The sequence below is a fragment of the Choristoneura fumiferana genome, chromosome 21, assembly GCF_025370935.1.
Source record: "Choristoneura fumiferana chromosome 21, NRCan_CFum_1, whole genome shotgun sequence".
In the NCBI taxonomy this organism is placed as follows: domain Eukaryota; kingdom Metazoa; phylum Arthropoda; class Insecta; order Lepidoptera; family Tortricidae; genus Choristoneura; species Choristoneura fumiferana.
In genome coordinates this window covers 6,468,644-6,484,561 of record NC_133492.1, presented here as the reverse complement: position 1 = coordinate 6,484,561, position 15,918 = coordinate 6,468,644, and the positions used below count along the sequence as shown (strand labels likewise).

Genomic DNA, 15,918 nt, shown 5'->3' with positions numbered 1-15,918 from the left:
ATGTACACTCGATAATTCTTAATTCTACCCGAGATAATGCATGCAACTGTATTAAATTATCAGCAACTAATTAAAGACAATCGCAAAATAATAAATACCTACGTCTAAATCACGTTATTTATTGAATTCCATGTAAGCAAACATTTCTTTCTACAATATTGGATTGGCATTGCTTCCAGCAACATGAGCCAATTGCGTTATTTCCTAGTAGAACAGAACGTCTTTTCATTTACATAAAGCCTTGTAAGAGGCTTCGAGGGACAAGGCACACGTCACCTCCACGAGATGAATGAAGTACTCCATTATCTTAGGCTTAGCATTCCCCTTTTTGCAATCTACTGGGACACTATTACAGACAGGGCCTTGAGACAGGCCTGTCTTGTGTCATAAGTCTTCTCAATATTCTGTAAAAAACTACGACCATCTTCTACATTGCTTCTCCGCTTGCTTGACATGAAGCTATTGTATCTTAGATTAATTACACTAAAAAGCGTGAAAAAAGAAATATTACAAAAACTTGAACCGACCACAAAAGATCAAGAAAATATTTTTCTACCAGTTTGAAGTCGATGCCTCAGCCAGCTCGAACCAGCAGGAATGATTGAAGCCCAATATATAGTATATAGGTAAGATAGACGACTATTAAGTCCACTCCTGATGGCTCGAGCTGAGGCACCGACTTCAAACTGATAGAAAATTATTTTCATGATTGTTTTAGTCGATTACATTTTTTGTTATATTTATTTTTTTATATTCTACCACAGGGGAGCATAGCAGCAAGCTTTTTTAAAGAGATTGTTAAGTTCCTATGATAAATAATAAAACTCGAGACGGCTACGTTTTCTTCTGGCAAAATGTAAAGTTTCCGCGGGCAAAGTGGCGAGTTACCCCTATTTCTATACTCACAATAAGAAATCTTGTTCCCAGCACGGTGTGGGCCCCTTAACTGTCACCGTCGTCGACTTGACATTCTGCAGCTTGAGTGTCACGTACGTGTTGAATTGTGTAGCTGTCAAAATAATGTCACGTTAATGTACGAAGACATTCAACACAATCACGTTGATGTAAGACAACGGAACTCAATTCATGACTCTGTCGGGCGGGAGTTTGCGTAGTTTTAGGGAAGTATTTTTAATAGGCTTTTAAGTGAAGTTAGTGTCATATCTTACTAAGAAACTTATTTTAAAATAACAATAACTGAATGCTCCTCTCATCAACTCAAAAGTTTACTGGTAGAGATCCCTTAAAGGGATAAGTTCGCCACATGTATCTCAAAGTCTGTCAATTGTGTTTTTTACTTATTTTGTACAATAAAGAGTTTACATATACATACAATTTAAGTATTTTGATGAACATTTTTTTGAAAATGAGCACATATACATACAATTTAAGTATTTTGATGAACATTTTTTTGAAAATGTATCGTTTACTCGCTCGAATACATTTAAAGAAGCAACATTATGTTATGATATAACGCTTAATTTCAAGCTCACGGAGAGTTCTATGCATAGTAATTACGTTTCCATGCATAGTTAAGAAGTGTAAACAATGTTACAACTCAAGGTCATTGCAGCATTTCTTTCCACAGTTTTTTTTTTACTTGAAATTTATTACTGTAGACATAAAACAGGAAGAAATTCAGTAATGAGTGGATAAATTGGTTGTTAAGCAATGATAAAGTAGTTTAACTTACCTTGTATACCGACATAGCGCGCTTTTTTTACTGTAACAAAGAAAAAAAGAAAGTTATTTTCTCGTTAGATAGATACAATATTTACATTTTATCTTATAAGAAAATACACCACCCTATTTATAATTTATAGAACAATGTTTACCAATTTCAGAATATAAAACAGACTAGAAGTTTTACGATCTCCGCGTTACTTGTCAGTTATGAATAGAATTAAAGAAAAAAAAACACAAGCAGAAAAACCCCCCGCAATTGACAAGATTTCATCTTTTTAACACCTGTCAATTACTACAGGAATCGAAAGTTTTGCCTCCTGAACATGGGAAAATATTTATTATAATTTATTTCTCCATATTTGAAAAAATACAAAAAATTAAAAAAATATATATATCTGAATTTGCCAATACTACCACAGAATAGATATGTTTCCTTTGCCTTTTTCACCAGAGACGTTAAAAGTTTTAGCGTGGCCGTAATATTCAGACATTGACACATGACGTAATTTTTTGAATTGTGACCATTTTTACACTGAATATTTAAATGTCTTTTAGAGAGGCTCAGAGTCACGCAACGCGCTATGGTGAGAGCTATGCTTGGAGTTTCTTTGCACGATAGAATCCGGACATAGCTGGAAAAATTGGCCACATCGCTCGAAGAACAGATAACGGTTGGGGAAGAAAAGTCCTCGAGTGGAGATCACAAACCGGAAGACGAGGCGTTGGCAGGGCCCCCACCAAGTTGTCGTTCATTATGGCGTTCTAAGGGGAGGCCTTTGTTCAGCAGTGGACGCCTTCCGGCTGATGATGATGATGATGATGATGATGAATTTAATGTCAAATTAGGATTCAGTGCAACGAAGATCTTAATGAACGTGAGTGATGTTTACACGAGGGCGCTTTATTTAATTTTATCACGCTCATAAATATTTTTGTCGCTCAATATTTGGTACTTTCTATTAGACACGCAAATACGCTGGGTTATTCTGATACAGATATTTATGCTTAGCGTGAGGAACGTAGGTATTTATAGGAGAATAAGTTCTTCGGAATAACGCAGCATTACACAGGGCAAAGCATATTAACTAACTCATTCTTAACTTCTAAAATCAAGTACCAAAGCAAGTGAAAGTTTAGGAGATTCGCCAACAAAACTCTTAAAGAAAACAAAACAAGCAAATTAACAAGAAACAAAAACAAAAGACGTACGAAAACCAAGAGATAACGCTTGCCAAAGTACAGCGATGTTTTTCAAAATGACCGGTCAGTTTCATTTAAACCGGTGGGAGCGATAAGTCAAGGATACGTCACACGAAGTTGGGAACAATAAAGTGGTTCATAGCGGCTCAGGGAATTAAAGTTATCTCGAGCCGTTAAGCGTACCTAAGTCGTTGTTTACTTGTAGTAAGTTTGTAGGGAACTAATCATAGTCACTGAGGAATGTAAAGCTGCTTAACCGCTTTACTTTAGAGGAATTGTTTGGATGATAAACTAACGATGTTAGCTGACCTAGAAAGCCGGATTTTTAGGCAGATAATACCGGTCAGTAAATTAAAGTTAGGTAAAGATAATGAAAACGTATTTTTAACTGACCATCGATTGACTTTTATCTCACCTGATGGTTAGCGCAGATAAAACCGAAGAAGTGATGAAGTATTTTTGTAGGGATCCTTTCGACTGTTATAATCTTATAAGTCATAATGTAATGTTTGTCATAATTATTGTTAGTCATTTTTTTTCCCCGCTGAAACCGTACGTTTTTCAAAATTTTTTAAATGGTCACCCTGTAGAACTCTATAGGTTAGGTTAAATTTGTTTTATAACAATTCTGAAAAATAAATGGTTTCAGAGAAAAAAAGAACATTACATTATGACAAACAATACATTATAACTAACAATTTTCTACCAGTCGAAATAGACCCAATTTTGTATAGTAGACGCGACTTATCTTACCAAAGCTCCAAGATATCCCCGCACCCTCACCAAATGTAAGGGATGCATCTCCTAAGATCAGATGGCGATAAGAAACGATATGAAGGAAATGACACTTTTTGTTCATTGTCGAGGTAAAATAGCACGTGTTGCTGTCTTATGTCGAAAGAAAGAAGAGAGGGAGAGAGAGAGAGAGAGAGAGAGACAGCATGATTGAGGACAACGCCCCGGTTTTCTATTTGAGATTTATTTCAAACATGCTGTAAAAATTAAAACTTTGACAAGCATTCTGCTAAGCTAGCAGTTCTTTTATCTTTAGTACATCTTTTTACTTAATTTGAGTATTCTACAGCAAAGCAGAAGTTCAACATTTCTTATTGCTAGAGACGTAAGTGAAATACGTATTTTCATCATTATTTTTTGTCTCACTCCGTAACCTCACTTTTACAGTACCAAAAATGTTACGGTATGAAAAAAAGATTTTTTTTGAGGCTTTCAACCCCCTCATCGATCATTACTTCAATTTAAAGAATAATAAGGATATATCTTACATTTTAGGGTGTTTCCAATTTGAGCTTTACACACGCCGATGCAGAGTTTAAAATTCGTCTACAAGTTCATTGCACTTGGCCTTCCTTCGCCGCCAACATGTAACCTTTCACTTGGGTTGGCAAAAACTTGACGCATAATATGTAATAGTATAAAGTTTATACTTAAACCAGTATACACGCTGCGCTGTCAGGTATGTATTTAGTACCATTAAAACTAATAAACTATATCATAAAATCTTCCCCAATATCTAAGTTGTTTAATATGTGCCAGGATTGTAAATAATCGTAATACACACATCAAAAAAATCTTGGGATACCTACTCATTATCCCTAGACAAATTTGATGTTATGACTCAGTAGTAATATGCCTATATTGAAATGCTTAAAACTGTATAGAAATAGAAAATATTTATAGGCACTTTTGATGAGTATACTCATATTATATGACAAACCTAGCCTAGAAATATTTCAGAATTGTTTAAATGGTCGTTATTCTGGACTGACTAGGCTAAGTTAAGTTTGTTTTAACCTTTGATTAAGATAATTATAAAATAAACTTAACTTAACTAAGATACTTAAGTTAAGTTTGTTTTATAATTATCTTTAATTAAGATAATTATAAAAAAAACTTAACTTAGCCTAGTCAGTCCAGAATAACGACCTTTTAAACGATCCTGAAACATGTTAAATATTAGAAAAACATGGTAGTAGAAATTGCAAACGAAAGTCTTTTCTGTCATTTTTGGTATTTCCAAATGATACCCGTGAGAGTGAGCGAAAGTATTGAAAAAAGAAGTGATTGCATAAAAAGGATAATTAATGAAATGAATGAGTAAATGTCAAAATCCTGCTGTTATTACACGACATTTTGTAGCTGTGTCTGTAATCATGTACTTCAACTCTCGAGGCACTATCTAAAGAAGATATCGGGCAAGAGGCGCGCTGTTTGAAGATTATTTACTGTGTTTATACTATTAACACGGGTTCAGCAAAATTTTGACGCATGTTCAGTCGATGTTATAGAGCTTGCGTGGCGCACGAAGCCTTCAATCGGTGACCATATCGGTAATCCGTAACCTCGAGCGTTGAACGATTTTAACAGATTTTCTTGTCAAGTTTGATTTATAGTTGAGAGTTGTGTGAATTTTTTTAAGGCTTTATAAGGCTATTTCTAAGATTTATACGGACGCAATGCGGAAGTTTAAAAAAAGTAAATTAAGAAACACTTGTAACCATAAAAATGTTTTGGATATGGCATTTCCTACAAAAACAATTTTTTCATAATTTATTGTTTTTATACTAATAAAAAAAGATAATAAATATTTAAGGAGTCATTACTGCGTTCTTAGAGGCTGTTCCAAATTATAAATAGTTTCAAAATATCTCATACCTATCTTAATACTGGTACGCAACGCAACTCTAAAGAAAAAAATCCAAATTGTCTTGTCATGCACTCATAAGTGAAATGGCAAACATATTTCCGACCCTTGATTAAAATAATACATAAAAATACCTACGATCAAGAAAAAGGTAAACCCAAATACGATGTCAATCAACGTAAAGTAGATATCTAGGTGGATAACGAGGTACTTAAATGAAAGGGGTACTTCAAGAAAAAGAGGTGAGTATTCTTTTGTTCGAGAATAAATACAAAATCCTAAGTGTTTCTTGAACAAGGCGTTAATGAAACAAGATACACTTATTATACTTGTCAGTAAAAAATAGGTATTTTTTGAAGCAGACCCTTTTAATTAGCACCAGCCAAAACATTCTATAAAATACTCGTAGTAGCTCAAAACGTGAAATAGCTGTCGAGTCATATTTTTAATAATTCACACCGCTAAAAGGGTGTTATTAAGTCTTCAACATGTTATTTCAAGTAAAGAACGAAACTTGAATTTATTCCGATACTTATTTTTAGCTTTACTTTTAGTGACGTAGGCTGATGCAAGGTGAAATAATTTTGTAATTTACGTTCTATGTTCATGTTTACAAATCATGAACATGAGTGCACCCTGTGTATAAAACTGTGACCAATTCAATTAATTTGAATTGTGTACTAACTTTTGCCCGCTAATTCGTCAGCTAAGAATTTGTTTATCTCCTTAGGTTATGCAGTTTTCCGGGATATAAATATTCCATGACCTTCCAGGCGTCTCAATCTATTTTCATATTAAACTTCATTATAACGGTTCAGTGGTTTATGCGCGACAAGGTAACGGTAAAGGTATAGATAGATGTTCAGACAAACGGACAGATAGACGACAGAAAGACAGACAAAAAGAGTAACATTCGGATTTAGTAGACAAATATATCTATTTGTCTACTAAATCCGAATGTTACTCTCTTTGTCTGTGATTATTTTGTGACAACGGTGTTATATATCTTACTATATATATATAGTAAGATATATAACACCGTTGTCACAAAATAATAATGAAATAGAAAGAGAAAAAAGTGATAAATACAATACAATACACCACAATAACTAGCAAAATAACCAACACATAGCAAGCAGTGCAGAAAACACAAGTATATACACAGAGACCTTCTGAGGTAAGCAATAGGCGGTCTTATCGCTTCACGAAATACGTCTTAGCGTTACTATATTTGTGATTTTACTATACGTCGGGATTAGTTTATAGGTACGTGGCTTAATTCATCCTTTTCCGCAGCACAAATTGATACAAATGGCAGCGCTACATCATTCTGGCTGTACTCTACTGAGTAAATGTGTATCTAGATAAGATAAATAAAAAAGTTGTTCAACTTTTTCTAATTTAGTACACAGCTTCACGCTTTTCAGTTCTTAAAAGGCAAGTAGACATTTTAAATGTTGCCACATAAATGTACCTCTTTTAAATAAAGTAGTTTGTTCAGAAAATTTTGTTGTTAAAACTTGTTGACTCGAATCAGAGTTATTTTGTAACGTTGCAATAAGTTTATTCAATAGCTAATGTGAATTCCAAGTTTCTTTTGGTAACTGAAAGGGAAAAGCTATTTTTACAAGCTTTTATTTAGTTTCACCTGTCCCGTTGTCTGTCTGTCTGTCTGTAATCAAATGTTGCAAGTTGAATTCGACCAACGTCCAGTAGTTAGATTAACTTGAAATTTGGTATACTTATGTAGATTGCGTGACAATACAATAAATCTGGTAGTGACATCCTGGACCCTGGTGGTCCGGCCAGGATCGTCTCCACAGGAGGAAACTGTTCAACGGTACAGTCAGTACAATACAAGTACAGTCAACAAAAACTTCAGACAGCAAAAAAAGCTTGTATTAAAATTTTTACCAAAAACTTATTTCAGTTTATTTGATAAAGCTCTTTCTCAATTTTGTTACCCGTTAGGTATTTTGGGTAAAGTTAGTAGGTAGTACAATACAATACAATAACTCTTTATTGCACTACCAACACAGCAAGCAATGCAAGAAACACAGGTATATACATATATACACAGACACTTTTAGAGGTAAGCAATAGGCGGCCTTATCGCTAGTACTAGTTAATAGTTAGTAAGATGTCATTAAAAACATATCGATATTTATAAACCTACCGTCACATACTTAACAGTACCAACCTTGTTTTGTTAATGTTTTCTGAAACTCAGCGAGAGTTAAACCACTTTTTATAGACAAAACATTGCCTCAAAAAACATACATGTGAAGTGAACAAACAAGCGTTCCAAAAATATGTTAATCCGTCCTTTAGAAGGTAAAAGGAAGTTGACAAAAACCCACGCGGCACGCTTTGGTGGAAAACGGAGATGCTATTTAATTATAGTGTAATTTTTTTCGCTCAGTAGCAGGGTTCTGGTAACATTGGATATTCCATACCTTAAATTTTGTACGAAAATCTCGGTGCGTGACTCAGACTCTCACATGGTTGTTTTTTTTAAGTTTCACTCGTGCAAACGCGCAAGCAAGTCTGTAATAAATATGTAAAATTTTCCAACGAGAATTTTCTCTGAGCGCTTTTAACCTAATGGGTTTAGATCGACCAATATTCCGAATGAGGAGTTCCTGAAACTGCTTTAAAAGATTCTCGGAAAGGTTCGATAGAATCTTCACGTGTAATGTCACAAAAAGGAGACGCCACAGATTCAAGTAAAGCCATTTATATAATTAAATTCACGTAATCTAAGACAGGGATTTATCTGTGCCGAAGGTTGCTGGAACAAATTAATGTTTTGTAGCGCGAAGTCCCGTTTCTGAGCGAAGACCGTCATTTATTTTATTCGGGTGTTCTGAACTTACGTTGTCTAACTAATATTAAATAGCTGTTGCCAGCGACAGCGCTCGCGCGTTTTCGTCTGAGAAGAAATACGAGTATTATAAATGCGAGAGTGTGTGTTTGTGTCTTTGTATGTTTGTCCTTCTTTCACGTCGAGACGGAGCGACGGATCGACGTGATTTTTGGCATAGAGATGAAAAATGCACAATTTCCAAGGGAACAGCGCGCGATTACCGAATTCCACGCGGGCGAAGCCGCGGGCAAAAGCTAGTATGTAATAAATAAATAATAAATATCATGGGATACCTGACACCAATTGTCCTAGTCCCAAACTAAGCAAAGCTTGTACTATCTAGGTAACGGATAAACATACGTATATAGATAAATACATATTAAACATCCAAGACACGAGAACAAACATTCATATTATTCATACAAATATCTGCCCCGGCCGTGAATCGAACCCGGGACCTCATCGTAGTCAGGTTATCTTACTACTTGGCCATCCGGTCGTCAAGTATCAAAAAGTCATGGGATATTCATTATCCCTAGACAAATTTGATGTTTTGACTCAGTAGTAATATGCCAATAACTAGGAGTAGAAGTGGTCGCCATGGCCGAAATCGGTCGGATCATCCATCATCAATATGCCTATTGAAATGTTGCAAACTGTTATGGATAAAAAAATATCTCTAACTACTTTTGATGAGTGTACCTATGTAGTTTATCGCGCTCCCGCGGGAACTATAAAATTTTCCGGTTTTAAAACTACTTATGTGCTTTTCAAGATATCATACTATTTCCATGCCAAATAGCTATTGCCCGCGCCTTTGTCTCCGAAGAATTTGTTTATCGCTTGTCTCTGGGAACTATACAATTTTCCGCGATGAAAACTGCCCTGTGTTCTTTTCAAAGTCACAAACTATGTCATAAACAAAAACAATTATCTTACCCAAATTATTTATTATATCGTTAATCTCAAGTTATTTTCAACAATACTCAACATTCCACCGATGGGCAAGATTAAAGCCAAAAAAAACACCCTGTTTCTGACATTATAAATAGCCATCCCGACCCAACGTCATTAAACAAAGCTTGTCAAAGTGAGGGACGGTGAGTCGCAGTGGTCAGTCGACCTTTGAGCATTATCTAAGCCTAACGGAGGCGTCGTGCCGGTGCGCTCTCGTTAAGGCTCTGGCCAACGAAAGCTGTCCCAGACAAACCGCGGCTAATTAAAAAAAAATGAGGCTGACAACACTTGCTGTACACTGATTAAACGATGTTGATACTTAGATATTATTTAAGTTTTCCAGATATTAAATTATACTTAATCGGGATTCTTCGAGCTGCATCAAAATTCAATAGTAATGTATGAAAGTTGATTATGCACTTTTGTAGTCCTTTGGTAAATTTTATGACCTTTGTCAGTGCCCATTTAAGTACAGTCCAGACGCATACATTTTTGGAACCATTTTGACCAGATTGACATTGAATATATCTTCTTACATTTTAATTCTAACATAAGCTACACTAATATTATAAAGAGGAAAGATTTGGACTTCTGTATTTTTGGATGTTTGTGACGAATTAATTCAAAAACGACTAAATCGATTTTAAAATTCTTTCACTATTAAAATTAAAAATTATTCCAAAGTGCCATAGACTATATTTATCACCAGAAAAAATTAAGGTTCCGTACTAAAACTTCAATAATGTAACTAAAAGTGTAAAAAAAGTTGCCATGAAACATCTTTCATCGCATGCGCTGTGGAAACTATTGATGATAGAACAAAAAATGTTCTACGATATTGAAGAATATATTAATATCTACAAAAAACTTGACGCTATCATATATCCAACTATTGTAGTTATGTCACTATAACTACTTTTTTACATTTTAAAAGTTGACAGAAATGATGACTAAAATCAGACCATGTTAGCCATACCTTTGTATTAATCCTGATCCAAATAAATAGTTTTATGTTCAAAACGGTTTTAATACCTGTACATTACTTTTTGAATTGTTCAAATCGGACGTTCCATTCAAAAGATATTACGAAATTAAAAATATCAATCTAACCAAAAAATGCATTTATACCTACTCTACGTTGACGCGCCCAAGCTTCGCGCGGGTCTGGTTCGGGTGTAGTTTTGAGAAATGGAGCTGAAAAATCTGTGTGAAGCAGAGAATCTCGGGTTCGAAACCGGACAAAAAAATTTTTTTAGGGTACCTCCCATAAACGTAAAACGTACGTTTTTTCTCGACTAACCCTATTGTGTGGGGTATCGTTGGATAGGTATTTTAAAACCATTGAGGGGTTGCTAAAACGATTTTTCTATTCAATATTCTGTTTGCGAAATATTAAATTATTAAGTGAAAATTTTCATTAAAATCGAGTGAACCCCGCTCCACCCCCTCTAAAATCTAAACTTTTTTTGTAAATTCTGTGTTTAAATAAAACAAAAAACCCAAGACGAAAAAAAGCCTTCAAAACGACTTCAAATTGAACCCTGGCAAACATTTTGCAGTAATAAGCGTTTTGTAAACAGATAAACGATATACCACCGTATACTTTGTAGGGAAATGTTCCCCATATTTCTCTGGGACGACAGTATCAGAATCCACACTCAATTCGCTCCTGAGACCAGTATCACTGAGAGACGTAATAAATTCAGGCCGGGTGCGTCGGTGATATAGGAGTTCAGAAACTTTGAAATAGAACGTTTGAAGCTTTAAATATGGACGTGTCTTTTTTAGGGTTCCGTAGTCAAAGGGAGTCAACGCAGGAGTAAATATAGGCATATGTGAGGTTTGTCTGTCAGTTTGTTTGTCTTTTATAGCGCAGATATATAGCGCGTATAGAACCGTAATAGATTGACTCTTTAATTTTTTATCAGGAAACGAATTTAGCATAGGTATATTTTTTAAGTTAATATAATACACCCTATGAAGTAGTCATACCGTAAAAAGAAAGTCATACTAACGAAACTAATGTAAGGTTGTAACTTTAAAGCTAATTATAACTCGATACAAATAAAATTAAAATTGCCATTTAGTAACTTTGTTACCTTAATTGTTTTACGGTACTCTTCTTTCAGGATACGTTCATTTTACATCGCGAATTCACAGAGCTATCTGTATATAAGTAGATTATTATATACTTGTCAAGAACATTTGGAAAGCTATTGCGTCTCTATTAAAACCTTGAAAATGCTTTGAGTACACTCCAATGAACAGATTAAGTCGTACACGTAACGTTGAAAAAAATAAGAAGAAAGAACCGCAATAAAGATCAAAGTTTCATCCATTAGATCCATTAAAGACAAGAAATTCTTTACATCAAAGAAATAAATCATGGAGATCACAAGTAACAGCTATATATTATAATCTATACAGTGATGACTCCAAAAGCATAGAAGAAATAATAGGTAGAACGTGCATATATATAAAAAAACAATACATTTTCTGTAAATGTTAAAGAAATCGTATCATGAGAATATTTTTTCATATATCTCATTGCGGAAAAGCTCCTATGTTTCTTGGAACAAGGTTCCATGTATTTTTGCGCATCTTTTTTCCGACATTATTTAACCATAATCTCGAAGTCATTATTGATACCAATTAGTTTCTATGAAAAATTTATTTTTTAATACAGCCTATTCACGATGACGCGTGCCGTGGTTCTTATTACAATGTCATTAATGTCTAATTTTGTCAAAATCACGCATCTTCGTATAGCACTAGGTATATTTGTTGACAATACTTATTGGAACTGAGAAATAACTGTGCAAGTGCGGGTTGTAAATACAATACACAGATGTGTATACCGAGAGTTTCGTACAAATTTGTTGGTGTGTCAAAATATACGTGACAAACGGTCCGCACCCATAAAAAATCTAGTGCCAAGTGTAAAAAATCTAGCCCTGCTTGAGAGGAGACAAAAATAGAATCCTCTGAGTACACCCGACTCACGCTTAACAGTCATTTTCTCAAACTTATGTGAACATCGTGACCCGCGCCTGCGACTGCAGCCGTTGAGATATTACACACATGTGGCATTCGTTTGTGATGTCTTATAAGGCGAGTAAAACTTATGAAAGTGACCCACTTTAAAGCTTTTATGTTGTCAAAAATGACTATTTAGCGGCCATTATATTTTCCTCAAAGTTCCTAGGAATTTGAATTGAAATATTCATGTTTTGAGAGCCAGCAAAATATCTGATAATTTATTCTAAATTTTATTCATAAAACAAATTCAAAATCACATAATCTTATGCAGTAAAATTATTTAGACTTCTCTAACATTTACTGAATAATAAACAAGAGAGATCAGCATCGAGTAGGTACTAAAGTAGTGAAAGCAATTAAATATTACTTAGTTTAATGCTGTGCTTTTGTTTGAAATGCTCAAGTGATCCTCATTTAAGGCTCTATAAATTTGAAAACCTATTAACTTTTAACTTAAGAGGCTTAAGTGCTCGTATCGTAAAAGCTGTATGAGTTAAATCACGAGATGAAGCGACATAAAGTTTAAGTCATCGATATACTTTAGGCCCTAGACAAAGCGTAAAGCCTAAGTCGGGTTCTACTAATGGCTAATGTGATTAGAAAAACTAGGAACAAAAAATATTTCCATTAGAAGCCACGGTATGTTTTTAACAATTTTCTCAAACTACTGGATTATCTTTTTTCTCATCGAATTGTTACGGACCGCGACCTATTTCAGAGGTAACTACCGGCATAAAAGAACCATAATGTTTATTCCTATAAATTAAGCTAACTCTGACTTTATGCCAATAGTATAAGAACTTTTCCGTATGCTGTTATTTCCTGTTTTTTCTGTAACAAGCGGTTGCCCGGAGCGACGTTCATAAAATAGTTCCCACTAACTCAATAACAAGTTGCTCTTGCATAACTGCCCGTAAGTCGTTACGACAACGGTTGATATTTAAAGAGCTACGTCGTGGAGTTAGTACCATTCGATATTGGTAAATTTAGAGCTTGTAATGACGGGGTGACACGCAACGATTTGCAAACTACTTATCGTCTACACTTGTAATTAGCAAGCGTTTGTATTTCCACGATTCCTGCTGCCCAAATTTATTTTGATTAGGAAATTACCTCCAATCGATCCCTTTTTAGTAGGTCTGTGTGAAAGAAATGTGCAAATCTAAAAGTATTTCTACTTTTAATATGTTTTGCTACATTAGTACAGCCGTAATTCGTGAAAAATAACTACCTGTGATCAAAATAATCAAATACAATTGAGTATCATTTACATTATCAGATGAATTTATCGTTGACAGTATTAACATTAAAAAAAATCTTCCAGTAGGTAGTTAAAGCATTAACTAAGAGATATGGAGATTATTTATGCTTCAAATGTAAGAACATTTATGACGTGATCAAAGTGAAGATGAAACGACTAACCCTGCACTTTAAAGACAAATCACTAATAAAGAAAATAGGCTTTCAGTTTGTAAAAATAATAAATTTGTAACTTTACAGATACGTAAGATACCAAGCTGTATTTTAAATCTAAGGTGTAAACATGAAGAGAATCTTTGTTTATTCTGCTGTAGAAAATGATCAAGATATTCGTAAAAGAAATACGTTTCGTCGATTCTTAAGACTGTCGGATGATAACAAGATGCCTTTGTATGGAATTCAAATAATAATGCGGAACAGTTTTATGAGAAAGATAGGAATGACAAAAGGATAATGTGCGTTTTCATTTAAAATATTATTCATACCAATGATCCGTGTTATCTTTCAATATATTCATACATCTTGTTTAAAGAATCTACTTTTTTTAGTCAAGATATTAAAGAAATATTTACTATTACCATTTCACAGAACCTATAAAATTATTTATGAGCTCTGTTTTATCAATTCAAAAAAGTACTTCAGAAAAATGAAATTATTTCATACAAATCAACGAGATAATGCGTCTAAGATACATTTACGGTAAATACTCAATTAAGTATGCCTAAATAAATAAAATAATAAAAAAAAGTTATGTGAAAAAAAAATTAAGTATGCCTGCCTACTTTAGAATTATAGCTTGTAAAGAAGAGATTTTACTAAAAATACATAAATAAATATTTTTTGAGACTTACTTAAGGACTTATAAGCGACAGGGGGTAGCATCTCTTTACCTTGACTATTTACGTTAAGTGCCTTAATCAAAATGCGGCACCGAGGAGGGCTCCGTGTGCATGTATGCATGGTAAGTCCTGTATGCAAACCTACGAGTGGGATACTTGACTATAAAAAACAACTTCAACGTACAATTACCGATGAGAAACAAAAGTTACAATTATACAATTTCATGTCTAATAATGATTATTAAATTTTTCGCTAATCCGTAGTTCGTAGTTCACACACGGAAGATAAATTTTAATAATGGTGTAAGATATATTTCATTGCGCCACTCGATTGTTCACTTACGACTGTTTAGTTATACGGATGCGCAATGTAAAGCTTAAATTTAAAGAAATAAGATAGATCAAACGATCCGATATCCATGGCTTGTGATTTGTATCAAGCGGAACTCTTGAGTGAACTTCGACCGGGTCGGCAAAGAAGCGATCTTGAGGCAGATCAGAGGCCCTAGAAAAATCTACGATGGTGCACGACAGACGACACAACGGGTATTTTATTAATACATTGCGTGTGCTACTAATTTACTGCCTTGTGGCGCTGTCCTAACTGAGCAATGAACAGAAAAAAAATCGCTCTCTAACGCGCAGCCCTATGATCTTAGCATTAGCACAGGTCAAAGCACAGAGGCTTAATTGCCTAATACACTTGGTAGTGTATAAGTGGTAATGCACACACAGTGTAGTATAAGGGTAAAAAGAAATACCGTAAAGAGAGACCGTCCGGCCCTTAGAAAATAGTCACAGGTTTCCCATTGGTGAGTTTTCACTCCGCACACCACTCTGCTACCTCTCATAGCTCGAGTAGATACTTACGCAGCTATAATAATAATGTGTAAGTGTGGAATTTTGTTTTGAATTTTATTGACTATGCAAAAGAGTTTTATTTTGAATAGATAGACATAGCTGAAATTATAGATCCTTACAAACAAAGTCTGCAAACTTCAGTGTTATTATATATTCACATCGGAATTTTACAAATTAAGTTAACAAAGTACAACCCTTAGACTTTACTTTTAAATACTTAACGTGCCAGTTCAATTAACTTCTAATAACAATCATCAACTATACTCAACGTGTTTTAATTAATCAAAAAGTTGAGTAACTTTTGCACTTTTGGCATTGAAAGTTTAATCTTAGAGTTGGGTGGTTACGGTTGAAAATTGCAACAGCTGGTGAGAGCGAAGTTTTTGCAATCAGTTGGGAGTTAATGGCTTCGTGCCAACAATAACGCATAACCAGATCACAGTGAATAAAAAACAGTACTTACAAAAAAAACCATCAAAAATGCCTGATGACTTCGATTAATGAAAATGGTTTACTGATATGTATGTGAGAATGGTTTAGTGATATGA

General features: G+C 34.3%; 1 protein-coding gene across 2 annotated transcripts in view; it reads right to left on the bottom strand.

Annotated features, from left to right (window-relative positions):
- unc-13 overlaps positions 1-15,918 on the bottom strand; it is a 382,374-nt gene that overhangs the window by 334,586 nt on the left and 31,870 nt on the right. For both annotated transcript variants that reach the window (XM_074104223.1, XM_074104224.1), the window contains exons 2-3: positions 1,694-1,723; positions 907-1,009 (exon numbers count right to left, since the gene is read on the bottom strand). In XM_074104223.1, coding sequence (XP_073960324.1) covers positions 907-1,009; positions 1,694-1,723 — 133 coding nt within the window. The remainder of the gene's footprint in view (positions 1-906; positions 1,010-1,693; positions 1,724-15,918) is intronic.